General features: G+C 44.6%; 1 protein-coding gene across 1 annotated transcript in view; it reads right to left on the minus strand.

Annotated features, from left to right (window-relative positions):
- ARFGAP3 (ARF GTPase activating protein 3) overlaps positions 1-18494 on the minus strand; it is a gene marked incomplete at its 5' end in the record, with an annotated part of 54846 nt that overhangs the window by 18101 nt on the left and 18251 nt on the right. Inside the window, 6 exons of the mRNA XM_077757990.1 lie at positions 4109-4231; positions 4667-4795; positions 7985-8127; positions 9070-9116; positions 10726-10785; positions 15935-16022. Coding sequence (XP_077614116.1) covers positions 4109-4231; positions 4667-4795; positions 7985-8127; positions 9070-9116; positions 10726-10785; positions 15935-16022 — 590 coding nt within the window. The remainder of the gene's footprint in view (positions 1-4108; positions 4232-4666; positions 4796-7984; positions 8128-9069; positions 9117-10725; positions 10786-15934; positions 16023-18494) is intronic.

The raw sequence follows: 18494 nt of genomic DNA on the forward strand, positions 1-18494 counted from the left end.
GGTCCCCTGGAGGATGCTGGGGGCGGGAGGGCGCTAAGGACTGGACAGGAGGTGGTTGGAACGTCCAGGCTCTTCACAACTCTGAGCTGCTGGGACTTAGGATTTTGCAGATTTCGCTCCAAGGAAATGTTCTTCATTTGTGTAAGTCCAAGTGCTTATCTTGGAATATAAACCTGTCAGAGTTTTTCAATGACTGCATTATTCACAAGTCAGGAGTGAGACAGCCATTGTGCTCGGGTCCTACTCATCAGCAGGGAGCACCGGGCAGTGCTAGGTGCGGGGGCGGTGGGCGTGGGGGCGCTCTGTGACAGATGTGGGCAGCTGCCCCACCAGTTGGAATGATGGGCTGACTGACCACCGATGGCCGCAGGGCACCTGCTTGACCTTAGAAACACACTGGCAGTCCCGATTTCCAATCTTTAGTGACTTTTTTTTTTTTTAATGCTTATTTTTGAGAGACAGAGTGACCTGAGCTCAAGCTGGACGCCTAGCTGACTGAGCCACCCAGGCGCCCCTATACTGACTTCCTAATGTTCTGATTTCTAGATCCTGGTTCTCAGTGCTTTTCACTTGTATTTTTTGCTCTTTCACTCTGTCTTCATCCAACCCTGAAGACGTTCCTTGCAATCCCTTGATACCCTGACAGCACGTATCTGATTTGCAGCTGGAGACAACCATCTTTTCCAGTGAACTGCTCTAGCTTCATTATTTTGTATGCTGTATATAATTACACTGTGTACATCCTGAATATAATGGAACTCAATTTGAAAAATCACAAAGATATGGTGGATCTTATTTTTCATAGAAATAGCACTCTTCCATAATTTATAATGTTCAAGTCTTAATGGGCTAATGAATAATTTGGAAGCAGTGCAGGCTCCTCATGGAGCTAATATGCCGGCTCTCCCGGAGGCTGTGTTTACGATCTGCCCGTCGCCTGAGTACTAAGAGCACCCTTGTTCCCTCCCAGCAGTGGTCACAACCAAGGAGGCTGGATAAGGCACTCATGGGGCGCGCGGGTGGCTCGGTCGGTTAGCGTCTGATCTCGGCTCAGGTCACCATCTCGCGGTTTGTGAGTTCAAGCCCCGCGTTGGGCTCTGTGCTGACTGCCAGCTCAGAGCCTGGAGCCTGTTTCAGAGTCTGTGACTCCCTCTCTCTCTAACCCTCCCCTGCTCACGCTGTCTCTCTCTCTCCTAGAAATAAATAAAACATTAAAAAAAAAAAGTTAAAAAAAAAAAAGGGCACTCATGCTCCTGGTAGACAACATGAAGGTGACAATGACACCCAGGTCTCTCTGGGGGGGGGCACTAAGTGTCACCTATAAAAAAACACCTGCTCCAGGGTTTCTAACCATAAATAATTGTTTCATAGCAATGAGGTCCTTTAGGACTAATTCTTTTGACTAAGCTTCTGGAGAAGGAGAAACCTCCAGGATTCATGAGGCTCCTGACAAGGCAGATAAAGCCCCCTGGGAACCTGTGAGTGACCTGGGGCCAGTGATGTTCTCCAGAAGTTTCTCAGGGCCCGTTCCATGGGTAACTTCACCTGCCGCCATTTCTTTTCAACTCGGCCACCACACAGCGGTGCTGATTTAAATTGAAACGTCTTGGGGCACCTGGGTGGCTCAGTGGGTTGAGCCTCTGACTTTGGCTCAGGTCACAGTCTCACGTTTGTGAGTTCGAGCCCCGCGTTGAGCTCTGTGCTGCCTGGAGCCTGTTTCAGGTTCTGTGTCTCCTTTCCTCTCACTCTGTCCCACCACTGCCCTCACTCTGTGTGTGTGTCTCTCTCTCAAAAATAAATAAATAAATAAAATTGATTGGAATGTCTTGTCTTTCCTCTTCCATGCTTTCATGGGCAGGAGTCGCTACTGAGCAGTGACATCATCAAAAAGGTGCAGAGACACCAGATGGGCCAGCGTAGAACCTGTACTAACTACAGTTTCCTCTGACTAAGATCCACTCCTCACTTAGAGAGCAAATCAGAGAGGCACCTGGGTGGCTCAGTTGGTTGAGCGTCTGACTTCAGCTCAGGTCATGATCTCATGGTTTGTGGTTCATGAGTTCAAGCCCCGCATTGGGCTCTGTGCTGGCAGCTCAGAGCCTGGAGCCTGCTTCCAATTCTGTGTCTCCCTCCCTCTCTCTGCCCATCCCTTCCTTGCTCAAGCTCTGTCTCTCTCTCTTCTCTCTCAAAAATAAACATTAAAAAAGATTAATAAAAAAGATAAAGAGGAAATCTGAAATGATCTGACATGCATGGAGCCTTTAAATCAAGTTAGAAATTTAATTTTATCCTGTAGAAATTTAATTTTATCCTGTAGAAAATACATTCAAAAATTTTTTAAGTTTATTTATTTTGAGAGAGAGAGAAAGCATGAGTGGAGGAAGAGAGAGGAGAGAGGGAGAATCCCAAGCCGGCTCCACACTGACAGCGCAGAGCCCGATGCGCAGCTTGACCCCACAAACCGTGAGATCCCGACCTGGGACAAAGTTGGACGCTCAACCGACTGAGCCACCCAGGCACCTCTAAATACTTCTAAACGGCATGATTTGGGAGTTGCCTCTGTGGAAACTACACCTGGTGTGTCACACAGGTTACTCACGACAGGCAGGTGTAAAACCGTCCCTGCCTCTGGCAACCCCGACAGGGAACACCACTAACCTACTAACTCTTTTTTGGTAAAATATCAGAACTTGAAAGAATGGGAAGCGGTGTGAGAAGAATTCTTTAAGTATAGTACTAAGCTATGAACTTTGAGAGAATATATGTCACATCAGCTTCTGGTTAATAGTTAACGTGTATCTGTAACTGTATATGAAATATATATCCAATGTATATGAAAACGCTTCAAGCCTGCGTAAGTAACCTTCCAGACGTGAGCCACGGAGCCTCCTTCAACGCACTGCCCATTACTCATAGGCACACGCTCGATTTTCCCGAACTCTAAACCTGAAGGCGGCCCTCAGCATAACAAAGTATCTAACAGTAGTAATTAAACATTTAGACTGAGTCACATCTCTTGAACTGAATTCTTATGTCATAAAATCAGCTAAACATCACATAAATAATGGTCAAGCACTATTCTAAGTGCTCCGTTTGCATTAATTCATTTACCCCTCACACAACACGGTGAGGTAGACCCCGGCGTCCCTAACATACAGACGAGGCAGCTGCAGCACAGAGAGGTTGAGTGACTTGGTCAAGGTCACACAGTCAGTAAGTGGCCCAGCCAGGATTCAGATCCAGGCCGTCTGAACCGGGGTCTGTCTGCACTCTTAGCCCTGGGCTCTCAGCTGGTGCCCACCTGTAGCTCACAGCCCAGCCTTGCAGGACGTTCCTTGTGTTGGTCAGGTTCTCGGAAGACCCTCACAAAGTGAGTCAGTTCAAGTTTGAACTTGTTCGCCCTGCCTTTTCAGGCCCCTGAACCTGAACCATGGTACTTGCCACGGTCGGCTTCACCCCAAGTTAGGCAACTTGGCCCAATGTGACGGTGCAGGCTGGAGGACCGGCACCCGGCTGACCCCGAGAGCCCTCGGAGTGTGCTAGTGTTTTCCCTGAATTGATATGCACACACAAATAGTGTTTACTATTTGTTCTGAAACAAAAGGAAATGGGCCTTTGGGATCTCACGTTGTTCTTCAATTTCACACTCAGATACACACAACTCCTACTGCTGTTTTTTTTAAGTTTGTTTATTTTTGAGAGAGTGCGAGAGCACACGCAAGCAGGGGAAGGGCAAATAAGAGAGGGAGAGGCAATCCCAAGCGGGCTCCGTGCTAACCGACGCAGGGCTCGGATTCAAGAACCATGAGGTCGTGACCTGAGCCAAAGTCTAGGGTCAGACACTCAACGAACGAAGCCACGCAGGCTCCCCCAAGTTCCTACTTCGATTTTCAACTCTTGGTCACTGATTTTATTATAAACGCCTTGCAAGCATTGTCCCACTTATGAATGTGTCCCCAATTATTTTCCAAAGGACACTCCAGCCAAAGCTTGTAAGAGCAACGAAATAAACAGGTTCGTATTTGCTCCTAATGCAAATAAGCAAGTAATTCCCCATTCATGACCACCTTTCGAAAGGACGCGTTGAGGCTGCTTTAGGGTGGGGTACCTGGAGCTGGAAGTAAAGTATGAGTCCTCAGTGTCTTCACTGTACTTCTTTCTTGACTTTGCTATGATTGGTGTCTCTTGTTCAATGGTTTGCATATCGGAAGTCACGGAATGTGAAATACCACTGGGGGAAAACAGAGAATAAAACGGAGAGAAAGTCTATCAGTTCATGAAGACACTTGTGTTCGTGTTCGCCACGGAACAAACATTTTATACTCTCAACAAAAACAGCCATTAGTGGGGTTAAAAACATGAGCAATAAACACAGCATGTATAGTTTTTGGCATAAGCACTGAAGAATACTGGGCCTTTGTGAGAACTGGAGCTAATTACACAAAATACAGTCACACGTATCAGTTCTGTGTGTAACTTGACAATGAGTCGGGCCTATTTCCTTTTGCTTTGACTCAACTTGGAATTTTTCATGCTACGCTCCATACTAGAGTAGAGTAAAACAACGGAAGAAAGGAAGAAATCATGAGAAGATACTTTTCCAGCTGACATTAGTAAGGAAAATCCATTTGCGACAAGTGACGTTTAAATTCTGGAAGCCACATACCTCCTGCAGTTTCCAAACCCCATGCCGAGTCTCTCTGACTCTATCTTTTTTTGGCCACTCATGGTCGCCTTCTCGTTCTTCTTCATCTGAATTTCAAGATCCTTATAGGCTAATCGCAGGGATGAAACGCTGTCAGAAAACCAAATGCTCCTTAATGTAGCTTTAATGCTGTGCTCTCAAGTTAAACACTAAGCAAAATTAAACACGTCACTGATGATTTGAGCTTTGTGCTTCTTTCCATAATTAACAGTTATGAAGGCAAATTGGCTTTTTTTCCCCCAAAGGTCTTTTTTGACTAGATGCTCAAGAAAATTTAAATGAGTTTACATCCGCTTTTTGGTGCCGCTGACCCTACCTTACTGTTCTAGTTCATATCGCCTATCATCATATAATAATGGTTTATGCTACCTGCTACGTAATAATGTAACATATGCCAAAATTACGTCTAAATAAGATAGTAAAAAGCAGAATTTCTTAGTTGGACTAATATTCCATTTATACTTCCACATCGCATAGCAGAGGGATGAGGTTAGTCTCATTGGTTTGCACATATATTTGACTTTACAAATAGATAAATTAAGGGGTGCCTGGGTGGCTTAGTGGGTTAAATGTCCAATTTCAGCTCAGGTCATGATCTCGTGGCTCCTGGGTTCAAACCCCTCATCGGGCTCTGAGCTGACAGTCTGGAGCCTGAAGCCTGCTTCAGATTCTGTCTCTCTCTTTCTCTGCCCCTCCCCTGCTTGTGTTCTGTCTCTCTCTCTCTCTCTCAAATATAAATAACCATTAAAAAAAACCCACAAATGGATAAATTAAGAAGGAGTTACTTAATTGCAAAAAGATCCTTCAAAAGATCGCTATAGAATCAGGCTTCCAGAACACTCATTCCTCAGCCAATTTTCCCTCTGTGCTATTGGTCAGACACTCATCATCTGCTAATCAAGTGCCTGTTACAAATGATGTACCAAAGGAGTAAAAAGAGGTACATGACACTGTCCCTTACTCTCAGATCCCTAAAAATGTTATAAATACTTAATTTTTCACAAAGAAAACTATGCAATAACGAGGGTATTTTAGATTAGTAAAACAGCGACAAAACTTCGGGGACTGAAAGGTGATGTACCCATGTTACCAGGAATTCTAAGCTACCATCCATTTCATAAAATTGTGTAAAATGTCATGAATTTCTCATAAGAAAGGCACCGTGTATATTCCATAACAATACAAATATATTTTCCTGCAGTAACAGGGAATGACAACTGAATTTCTTACTAGAAAAAAAGAGTAAATAGAATATGGGGGGTGGGGGATGCTGCTCCTGTTTCCTTCCTTAGTCAGGATTTGTTTTGTTTTAATCTGGTAGTTTTGTTTTCTTTACCATTATTCCCACAGCACAGGTTCTGACAAGGTCCCCAGTTTTATCGCTCAGAAAATAAATATGACGCTGGAGTATACTTTCTGGGGGACAACAGATCTGCTGAAAATCATGAACAGATAAAAGCGGAGCAACAGAGTCTTCTGGAGAAGATGGATGGCCGGGAAGAAAGTTCCAGTAGAAAGACGTGAGGTGGGAGAAGGTTCCTCCTTGGGACCCGCGCTGGGGACCAGGCTGTGACCGCTGGAACCACACGCTTTCCTGCATGGCTCCCTGTAATGGGGGCTCATGGAACTGATGGAACTGAGGAGTCAGGGCTCCGTGCTTCTCGGAAGCGCAGGAGCCCTTCCCAGGAGCCCTTCCCAGGCCTGCTCGGGGGGGGAGGGCTCCCCAGCCGCTCAGACCAAGCAAGGGAAGGGGTTCGGGGGAAGGCTCTGTCTCTTCCTTATCTTCCCACGCACCGTGCGCAGACCCCCCTGGGGGGTGGGGGCGCAGGCACAGCCAGGAGGGGAGGGCCAGGCCGCTGCACGGACAGCCCGGGGCTCACAGGCTGACAACAGAGGAAAATGCTGCTCCTTGACAGTTTACTCCACGGAAAATAACTCTACTTACAGCCATTCAAAAATTAACTTGCAGAAAAATAACTTTGTTCCGTCTTTAGGATGAGACCTGTGTGTTTTCCCGGAGCTGGCGCAGCCCTGGTTTGGCGGGCCGGGGCCGCGACGGGGCTCAGAGGGAGGACGGCGTCTTGGGCACAGGGGCGGGGATGCCCTGAACTTGGCCGAGGAGGCTGTCGAAGCAGGTTCCCAAATCAAGTTCATAAACACCCCAGGGCCCACGTCTGTGCGTAAGTGCTGGACTGAGCTGTCCTGATGAAGGACGCAAGGTAAGGCTGGTGTTGCCTCTAACATTGATACGCTCGTCTCCATCCACCCCTGCAGACACGGAGCTGGTGCCTCGTGTTTCGTATCTTCTGTTCTGATCAGGCCCTAGCGCGCACCTGCTCCAGGAAAGCCACGCGTGGCTGACAGGCACAGAGCCCGCTCCCGAACACCAAGGGAAGCAGTCTAAACCTTCCAGATCGGAACTCCTCCCCTCCCCGTTTCCAAGGTCAAGGGCCTAGCTTAGAGAAATTACACTGGAGTCTGTGATGACAGCTCGAAGTCCATTTTACATAGAGCATTTCACATCGTATTTGGTCTAACTACAGTTTAGTGCTGCCCCCTATGTTCTAGGAGTTAGATGGCAACGAGAAACAACAGCTTCAGTTCTCTGGGCTTACCAACTAGAAAGCCCGTTGGCAAACTTTTGGCAGGAATAATAAGAAATCATACTGACTGAGCACTTACTCCACACCAGGCACTGTGTGATGCCCTTTGACGTCAACTAAGTTAACCCTCAAAGCATTAAGCCTCATACAATAAGCATTATTATTTTCTTCATCATGCAGTCCAGAGTAACTCAAGCCATGAGGAAATGCACGTGAAAGTAAAACACCATGTAAATAAAATAAACACACATAAGAACTAGGAACCTGCCTTTCCTTCTGACGTTGTGCTCACTCTGCTTTCTTCTCTCCTTATGATTTTTTTATACCCAGCACATGCACTTTCCAGAGGGCCATTCTGCTCCTCCGTTTCCAACACAAACAAAAACCTCTCAAGCCTACTTACAACTGGCGTCCTGGTTTCCAGTTTCCGCCACAGTCTGTGTGTCTGTCCTGATCTCCCCACCAAACTCACTTTCCAAAATACATCCCCTTCATCCAAACGAAGGGCCTGACTTCCAGGTACCCCACGTTATCATTCCAATTTCACCAATCCAGGCAACGCCTCGCCTCAGCACCGAAAAAAAATGAAATGGCATTTTGAAGGCGAATCTCAAGAGTTGTTTGATTAATAGTTTTGTTCACTAAAAATACACTATTACAACCAAATTAAACTTACATTGATTCTTCCTTAGGTGCCGCCCTGGCCAGAAGGTCTTCCTGTTCCTTCATTTTATCTACAGCTTGGGCTTGTTTCTCAATTTCATTAAAGCACGTATTCGTCAGTTTCTGGGCTCCCAAGCCTCCTTTTTTGGCCCCAAGCTAGAAGATACAGAAGATTAGATTCGACCCACGCTGTTTGAAAGCCCCGGCCAACGGCTAATGCTTACTGAGGTCTATTACCCGCCAGGCTCTACAACCTGCACTTCACATTCGCTCTCTCGCTCAGTCCTCGCCACACTGTGGATTTGGCACCACTGTCATCCCCACGTCACAGCTGAGGAACTCAAGCTGGTGCAGGTTGACTGACTTGAGCGAGGTCACATAACCAGTAAGTGATGACGGCCATCGATTCAGACCCTGGTGACAGCACCCCTTATAGAAATGCAAACATGACAGAGACCCCCACGGAGCCTCCCCTGATTTGTTTAGAATTCTGTCAGTAGCAAAAGAAATACTGTCGAAAGCTCATAACATTCGCCTCCTTAAACAAAGCATAGGTTCTTTATCAAAGCCGCAGTTATGGGGCACCTGGGTGGCTCTGTCAGTTAAGGATCTGATTCTTGACTTCATCTCAGGTCATGATCTCACAGGCCTGAGATCGAGCCCCTCATTGGGCTCTGTGAGCCTGCTTGGGATTCTCTCTCTTCTTTTCCCTCTGCCCCTCCCTAGCTCGTGTGCATGCACTCTCTCTCTCTTAAAAAAAAAGCCACATTTATTATATACAATATGGCTCAAAATGTATTTTTAAAAAATGACAGGGGGCCCTGGTGGCTCAGTCGGTTAAGTGTCCAACTTCAGATCATGATCTCATGGTTCAAGAGTTGGATGGAGCTCCATGTCGGGCTCTGTGCTGACAGCTCAGAGCCTGGAGCCTGCTTCAGATTCTGTGTCTCACTCTCTCTCTGTCCCTCCCCTGCTCTCACTCTCTCTCTCAAAAATGGATAAACATTAAACAAAATTTTTTAAACGACAAAGGTGGCTTTCTTGAAAACATAAGCTATTTTATAGCCAAACTACCAGATATTTATATGCAATACTCACTCCTCGTTTAGCTTGATTTGGTTTCTTTTTTATGATAGAGGACACTTCTGTCAAAAAGTAAAAAGTAGAAAGTCAGACCAATAGAAATACATAATTTTTCTAATTTTAGTGTATCTTGAAAAAAGTTCTAAGATATTGTATGTATTATTTAAGAGACTATAACATTTTCTACATTAGTTGCTCACCCAGAAGACTCAAGCACACGAGCGTACTGTAGATTAAGAGAGTTTTGTTAAAATGGAGTTTCTCGGTATTTTCACGTAGTCTCTGAACTCACAGAAAATATTTTCTACATCTAAAGAGAAATAAAAGCCTGGCCTTGCCCACCCCACCCCACCCCATTCATTGCTATCTTTAGGGGTGTTTGTTATATATATATTAGAACAAACTCTTCTTTTAAGCTCTGCTCTTCAGAAACTTTTAGAATTATTTTAAAATGCAAAGTTAGCCAGGCATTATGTACACAACGAAAGCTGTGATGTACTTTTTTTTTTTTTTACCTTGACTTATATACAGATTTATCACATTAATCAATGGGAATTATAAAGCATTCCATTATTTTAGTAGCAGTACTTACTAAACTGCACAAAGACAGATGAGACTTTAAGGTAAAGTTTCTTAAAAATTGTTTTCTGGGTAAACTTTAATCACAGATTATACATCCTGTTTCTAAAATTATGTTTAAGAGACCCAGTAAGAATAAAATGTTAATCGTTTCCTTACAAAGGTGAGAATGTGCTTTAATAAGAAAAGACAGCATAAACCCGCAAACAACTAAAGACTCAAATTTAGCCCTAACGAGAGCAGAACATCATTATGTTTCAAGTGTCAAAAAGAAATCTATGGGAGTTTTTCTTTCCATCACTTTCTCTTGGATCCGTGCTAAAGCAGTCACACAATCTGCTCCCAACCTCCTACGAGGCCATTAGCTCAGGATGAAAATATCCATAACATTTCTAATAGTTCAGCTATTTTTCCACCAAAGTACTTGCTTGCCAATTAATGCCATGTAATAGGCACTCATTTCAGAGTATAATTCCCTGATAATGAAAAATTAAAGATCATTGTCCAATCAGAGGGAACACATTAGGAGTTCTCGGGTTGAGGGGAATGGACGATGGGGCCGCTCTGGCCTCTCTCATGCTGGGAACATAAGCTGCTTCCACACAAACAGGCAAACCAGCGGCTTCAGGGGCACCTGGGTGGCTCAGTCAGTTAAGCGTCTGACTTCGGCTCAGGTCATGATCTCATGGTTCATGAGTTTGAGCCCTGCGTTGGGCTCTGTGCTGACAGCTCAGAGCCTGGAGCCTGTTTCAGATTCTGTGTCTCCCTCTCTCTCTCTCTGACCCTCCCCTGATCACGCTCTCTCTCTCTCTCTCTCTTTCTCAGAAATAAATAAAACATAAAAAAAAAAAAATCAGCGGCTTCGGCAGCAAGTACAGCCAGGCACGGCGCATGGGCTGCTGCCACTCACGGCCTCAGGCCAGTGCTGAAGGGGACAGTGTTCTTTGCTCAATAAAATCTTATTAACAGATTAATAGTCACGATGACAGTTTACTCTACACATTCTAGGCAGAATGGAAAGACAGGACTCATTGTTTTTGTTTTAATGAATCTCACTCTCTGAACCAGAATATGGAGTTATAGGCATATTACCTAAAGCAGGCTTTGTGGGTGCGTTAAGGCCTTCCACACTTGGCCCTTGCTCTGGTCCACCTGAAAGGTAAATATATTGATATTAATGCAGAAAATATATTCATCAAATGTGCTTTTGAATATACGATACATTCAACTTGCTCGGTACCACGTATGTGACCCAATTTTGTCAATTATTGTTTTTCTTTTTAGCTCTGTATTCTATTCTATCATAACAAGAATTTTTAAAAATATTTGTTTATTTAGGGGCGCCTGGGTGGCTTAGTCGNTTATTTAGAGAGAATAAGAGCATGCACGCAAGAAAGTGGGAGAGGGGCCAAAAGAGCTGGAGAGAGAGAGAGTCCCAAGCAGACTCCACACTTTCAGTGCAGAGCCTGACTCGGGGCTTGAACTCATGATCCGTGAGATTGTGACCTGAGCTGAAACCAAGAGTCGACGCTTAACTCACTGAGCGACCCAAGTGTCGCATTACAAGAATTTTAAGTTAAAAGTCCATTGAAATAGAAGCGTATTTTTAAAAAGATTTTGTTTTTAAGTAATCTCTACCCCCAACATGAGGTTCGAACTCACAACCCCGAGATCAAGAGCTGCGTGCTCTACTGACTGAACTAGCCGGGCACCCTGAAATAGAAGTGTATGTTTTATCCAGTTGCTTTAGAGGATAAAAATGTTAGTGGCCTCCCTGATTAATATCATTCAACATTATACCTTACTGTCTAGTGTCTTAAATTTTTTTTAAATGTTTTTATTTATTTCTGAGAGAGAGTACGAGCAGGGGAGGGTCAGAGAGAGAAGGAGATACAGAATCCAATACAGGCTCTAGGCTCTGAGCTAGTGTCAGCACAGAGCCCGACGAGGGGCTTGAACCCACGAACCGTGAGATCATGACCTGAGCCAAAATCGGATGCTTAGCCGACTGAGCCACCCAGGTGCCCCTACCTTACTGTCTACTGTTTTAAAATAAACTGCTCTGGGGCCCCTGGCTGGCTCGCTTGGGTAAGTGTCTGACTCTGGATTTTGGTTCAGGTCATGATCTCACTGTTCATGGGATCAAGCCCTGAGTCTAACTCTGTGCTGACAGCACGGAGCCTGCCTGGGATTCTCTGTCTCCCTCTGTCTCTGCCCCTCTCCTGCTTGGTTTCTCTATCTCTCAAAAATAAATAAATAAATAAATAAATAAATAAACGTTTTAATGGATAAACAAAATGCTATATATCCAGGCAATGGAATATTACTCGGCCATAAAAAGGAATGAGGAACTGACATCTGTCCAACACGGATGAACCGTGAAAACATTATGCTGAGCACAAGCTGGTCACACAAGACTACACGTCGTGTGATTCCCCCGATTCGAAATGTCTAGAACAGGCAGCCCCACGGAGCCAGAAGCAGACTCGTGGTGGCCAGGGCCGGGCATCAGGGATGCCGGAACGGGGACCGTTAGTGGGTACAGGGCATCTCGGGGGCTGCAGGAAATGTTCTGACGTAAACAGTGGTGACGGCAGCACAACCTCGTGAATATACAAAAACCACGGAATTGAACAGTTTAAAAAAGGGCGAAGCTTGTGACGTGTGCATTTTAAGTCAATAAAGCTGTTATTTAAAACATGGCAGGCCCGACAGAGGTTTAAATGAAACTTGTCTGTCTTATTTTTATAAATATTTAAAAGGTAAACTCTGGTCATGGCATTTAAACAGGCAAAGCAGGAGGAGGAAGGGGACAGGGTGTTTAGTGGAAAAAAGAACTGACCACACACTTCCTGATGACCTCCCAGGGGCAGGGGCTGCCCAGCACTGGAGGGACGCAGGGGACAGGGACACTTAGGCAGAGGGTCTCGGGACCCACATTCCATTGGTCAGAATTGTTTTGTTCTCCCCTTCCGTTGTGTAATCCTGAACTTGACTCAAGGTGCATGCCGCCAGCCCGTGCAGACAGGCGAAGGAGGGCCAAGAGCGGGTGAGAACAGGGGAAGGGAAGATTCTGGGTGCGGGAGGCAGGATGACGTGTTGCTGCAAGGGGAGGTGGAATTCTTTTCTTTTTTTAAGTTTTTAAATGTATTTATGGGGGGAGGGGCAGAGAGAGGGGGAGAGAGAGAATCCCAAGCAGGCTCCACGCTGTCAGCACAGAGCCTGACACAGGGCTCGAGCTCATGAACCCCGTGATCATGACCTGAGCGGAAATCAAGGGTCAGATGACACTTAACTGATGGAGCCCCCCGGGCGCCCCCAAGGGGAGGTGGGATTCTAAGCAACAAAATCTTTAGGACACACTCTTCAGCTAAGAGTAGGGTGTACGATATTTACAAGAACAAAATCTTGTTCGGCATCTAGTTATCTTAGTTTCCTGCTGGCAAATCAGACGGAGACACCTGGACTCCAAAGGTCACACCTCCCGTGCCCATAAGCTTCAACTTCCAAAGGCCTCTTATGCTAACTGGTTGTCATAGTAACAATATTCAAATCATCATCGGTACTTGCAGAAGCTACCACGCTGGCCTTGTGTCTGTTAGTCAGGAGAGCATCGGGATGATTTTGTCTCTTCTGTCCCTTTGGATAATGACACACCCATCAATGGCTCAGGTAGATTCTTTCTCTTAAAAAACAGTCTCCCCCACGGAGGAGCTCACGGCCTGGTGAAGGACACACATGGACACGGTAACTCCCAGCACGAGGCCGTGCTGCGCTAAGAGAGACCACACACAGAAACGTGGTCGTGACTGGGAGTGTCCGTGGGGTGGACACGGCCTCTCTGGGGACAGGCCCTCGGGTAGAATCTCTAGGAAGAAGGCGGCAACATGGCAACCAGAGGACAGAGTCCCACTGCCAGTGAAACAGAGCAAAGATAGGGAAGAGCCGCGGTCTTGGTCTAAGAAGTCAAAAAGCTAAGCGCCACTGAGAAGGGTGTCTGTGTCTTCTTACCAGGCACTTAGGGTCACAGGCACAAAAAATGAGCCGTGCCAAAAGATCACAGGCTGCAAATCCTACAAGACCCAGCCACGCCAGTGTCCTTTGCATATTAAGGGAATAAGCTTTTTGTCTTTGTATGAATTGCAAACGTTTGTCACCTGTCTTTAAAGCATCTCTTCAGAACGGAAATGTTCTATTTGTAAGATTCATGAATCCCTTCCTTTCGCGATTCATGAATATGCATAGAAGGGCTTCCCTGGTCCAGGAGGATAAAAAAGCTTCACCCATTTTCTTGTAGCACCTTCATATTTTCATGATTTATATTTAAATCTTTGACCCACCGGAATTTCGTTTGGTGTAAAGAGTAAAGAAGGAATTCTGCTTTATTTTAGTATTTTTTCCAAAATGCTTGGGGTGCCTGGGTGGCTCAATCAGTTAAGTGTCTCGCTGCGGCTCAGGTCATGATCTCATGGTTTGTGGGTTCAAGCCTCGCGTCAGGCTCTGTGTTGACAGCTTGGAGCCTGGAGCCTGCTTCCGATTCTGTGTCTCCCTCTCTCTCTGCTCCTAACCTCGCCCTCTCTTTCTCTCTCTCTCTCTCAAAATAACAAATAAACATTAATTTTTTTTCCAAAATGCTAGACACTTGTCTTCACTGTCCCCCAGAATGCAAAGGGCTCCCATCCTGGTTCGCTGACGGGTCTACATCTAAGACCCGTAAAGACAAACAGGCGTCCTAAAATCTGTCGTTTGATGCAATCTCAGACACTCCCAGCCTTGCACCTACAATTCAATACAAATGAAGTGACTTTTCCTCAGAGCACACTCCCGACTCCACTCAGAGACCCGAGTGGCCACTCTTCCAGGACTCTCTTCTCAATAAATACCAGTTACTCGCTCCAAACCTCCAGCAAAACCCTCGCCAGAAAGCTTCTCCAGTAAGAATCTCAGTCATAAAGCTGGTGGAGTGTTTGGTCTTTCCTATTTCACCAAGTTCCCTGAAGTTCCCCCAAAGTGGCTGCCGGCTCAGTATATACAAGCCAGCACCTCTGGCCACACTCCAGGGTTCCCGCATAGCTGTCAAATGTCACCTTGTTAATTTGCTCAAACTTTCTGCTTTCTGGCTAACAAATGATGCTCAATCTTTTTTTTTAATTAAAAATTTTTAAAAATGTTTATTCATTTTTGAGAGGGAGAGAGAGAAAAAAAGAAAGAGCCAGCAGGGAAGGGGCAGAGAGAGGGATAGAATCCAAAGTGGGCTCCAGGCTCTGAGCTGTCAGCACAGAGCCCGACACGGGGCTCAAACCCACGAACCATGAGATCATGACCTGAGCTGAAGTCGGACGCTGAACTGATGGAGCCGCCCAGCCACTCCCACGATGCTCAATCTTAGAACAGAAAAGTTGATGTCTTGATCCTTGTTATTCCTATCACATAAGTGATTTTTTAAAATGTAAGCAACTGACATAAGTATATTTCCAACAAATATAATCCTATAATAAATTCACCAATTGTAAATCATTAGATATCAACTATTTGTAGAATCGGTTTTAAAACTGGGGCGCCTGGGTGGCTTAGTTGGTTAAACGTCTGACTTTCGCTTAGGTCATGATNAATTGTAGAAGTAACACATATACATTACAAAAGCGCAGTCACTTCACATCTGTATTAAGTTGAAAGTAATTCATTCTGTAATTTCATTCTCCGGTTAACAATTTGATATGTACCTTCTAGAATGTTTTCTGTGTGTATATGTTGTTTCAGTTTTTTACAAAAATGAGATAATTCCTGTTCGGTAATTTTTCCTCCACTATATAATCTACCATGGGTATCTTTCCTTCATTAAATACAAGGATCTTATTTTCTCTTTCCTTTTGTTTTAAGATTTTATTTTATTTTATTTTTAAAATTTTTAAAAATGTTTATTTATTTTTGAGAGTGAGACAGAGAGCAAGCAGGGGAGGGGCAGAGAAAGAGGGAGACACAGAATCTGAAGCAGGCTCCAGGCTCTGAACTGTTTAGCACAGAGCCCGATGCGGAACTCAAACTCACAAACTGTGAGATCATGACCTGAGCCAGAGTCAGACGCTCAGTTGACTGAGCCACCCAGACGCCCCTAAAGATTTTATTTTTAACTAATCTCTACACCCAACGTGGGGCTCGAACTCACAACTCTGAGATCAAGAGTCACATGCTCCACTGACTGAGCCGGCCGGGTGACCCCTAAGGATCTTATTTTCTGACAATCTCGTAGCATGCCATTGAACCAGGGGACAGCATTACGTGACAGTTCTGAAAATTCTACCTTCATTATTAGCTGTAGTGGCCTCCACATTCCTTGATGGCAAAGCAGATGGTTCTGGTGGTGCTGAGGTCCACCCCGGGGCACTCGCCTGAAGGTGAGAACATTCATCAGTAAGCAAAGCAAGAAAAGTAAAAAAAAAAATTAAAGCCACTAATTTAATGGTCACCTTCTGAGTCACTGGATTAGCGGCAAGGGAAGATAATATTAAAACATGTCTATTCTTTTTCTTTGTTTTCTTGAAGTATAGTTAACATACAGTGTTCTATTAGTTTCAGGTGTACAATATAAAGGTTCAATAACTCTACACCTTACTCAGAGCTCATCAAGGTGAGTGTGCTCTTTATCCCCTTTACCTAGTTTAAGCCTTCCCCCAGCCCCCTCCCTTCTGACAACACCAGTCTGTTCTATTTAAGAGTCTATTTCTTTGTGCCTCTTTGGTTGGTTTCTTAAATTCCACATATGAGTGAAATTATATGGTATTTGTCTTTCTCTGATTTATTTCACTTAGCATTACAGCCGTTAGGTCCATCCATGTTGTTGTGAATGTCAAGATCTCATTCTTTCTCGTGGCTGAGTAATATTCCAGTGTGTGTGTGTGTGTGTGTGTGTGTGTGTGTGTGTGTGTGTGTCTTCTTTATCTATTCATCTCTGATGGACATTTGGCGTCCACAATTTGGCTGTTATAAATAAAGCTGCAATAAACAAGGGCATGTACCGCTTTGGATGAGTGTTTTCGTTTTATTGGGTAAATACCCAGCAGTGGAATTACTGGATCATATGGTAATTCTATTTTGAATTTTTTGAGGAACTTCCATTCTGTTTCCCACAGTGGCTGCACCAATTTGCGTTCCCACCCACGGTACACGAGGGTTCCTTCTTCTTCACATCCTGTCCGACACTTGTTATTTCTTGTGATTTTGATTTTAGCCATTCCGACAGGTGTAAGGTGATTGCTCACTGTGGTTTTGGTTTGCATCTCTCTGATGACGAGTGAGGTTGAGCATCTGTTCATGTGTCTGTTTGCCATCTGGATGTCTTCTTTGGGAAAATGTCTATTCAGGTCCTCTGCTCATTTTTTAATCAGATTATTTACTGTTTTTGGTGTTGAGTTGTATACGTTCTTTACGTAGTTTGGATATTAGCCCATTATCAGACGTATCATTTGCAAATATGTTCTCCCATTTGGTAGGTTGCCTTGTCGTTTTGTTGATGGTTTCCTTCACTGTGCAAAAGTTTTAATTTTGGTGTGATCCCAATAGTTTAATTTTCCTTCTGCTTCCCTCGCCTGAGGAGGCATAGCTAGAGAAAGGTTTCAAGGGCTGATGTCACAGAAATGACTGCCTATGTTTTCTTTTGGAATTTAATAGTTTCAGGTCTTACATTTAGGTCTTTAACCTATTTTGAGTTGTTTCTCTTTGTGTAGGATGTAACAAAGTAGCCCAGTTTCAGTCTTTTGCATGACGCTGTCCAGTTTTCCCAACACCATTTGTTGAAGAGACTTTTTCCTCATTGTATATTCTTACCTCCTTTGTTGTAGATTAATTGGCCATGTAAGTGTGGGGCTATTTCTGGGCTCTATTCTTTCCATTGAACTGTGTGTCTCTTTTTGTGCCAGTATCATACTGTTTTGATTACTACAGCTTTGTAGTATATCTCGAAATCTGAGATTGTGATGCCTCCAGCTCTGTTTTTCTTTGTCAAATTACTTTGGCTATTCAAGGTCTTTTGTGGGTCCACACAGATTTCAGAATTATTTGTTTCAGTTCCTTGAAAAATGGTGTTGGAAACATGTATATTCTTAAATCTCTGTTTTAATGCTCAAATTCCTTCTTTTCTCCCCATAAAATTTTTATTTTGCAATAACTTCAGACTTGCAAAAAAGGTGCAAAGATACGCTTCACCCACCTTCCTCTGATGGTAAACCAGCCACGGCACATCTGTCAAAACCAAGAATTATCATCGATGTATCACTGATTTAGCCGCCATTATGTGCTAAACTCCAGACTTTATTCAGATTCACTGCTTGTCCACTCCTGTCCCTTCTGTTCCAGACTCTGTTCCAGCCTGCATCTACTCTGTTCCAGGGTAGTGTTGTCTCATGTTTAGCCTCAGTTTTGGGGAAGGATGCTGCAGAGGTGAGGTACCCTTGTCACTGCCGCACGTTGGCTTCACTGAATACGGGCGATGCTGACCTTGATCCCTTGGTTAAGGTGCTGACTGCCAGGCTTTCCTCTGATAAAGTCACTGTTTTCCCCTTCCATTCCATAGCTTTGGGAGCAAGTCACCAAGTCTGGCCTGCACTCAAGGGGGGAGGGGGGAAGGGCCATCTCCTCAAGGGCAGACTATCTATAGACATGACTGAATTTTTCTTGAAGGAAAATCATCCCTTCGCTCCATTTATTTATCCAATCATCTCTTCACATTAGTGTGGACTCATGGATATTTATTTTTTTCTTCGGATTATAATCCAAACTGTCATTATTTATTTTGCTGCTCGAATTATTCCAGCTTTGACCATTGGGAGCTCTTTCCGGTTGGTTCCTGAGTCCTTTAGACACGG

The sequence above is a fragment of the Crocuta crocuta genome, unplaced genomic scaffold (assembly GCF_008692635.1).
Source record: "Crocuta crocuta isolate KB4526 unplaced genomic scaffold, BGI_CrCroc_1.0 scaffold143, whole genome shotgun sequence".
Classification (NCBI taxonomy): domain Eukaryota; kingdom Metazoa; phylum Chordata; class Mammalia; order Carnivora; family Hyaenidae; genus Crocuta; species Crocuta crocuta.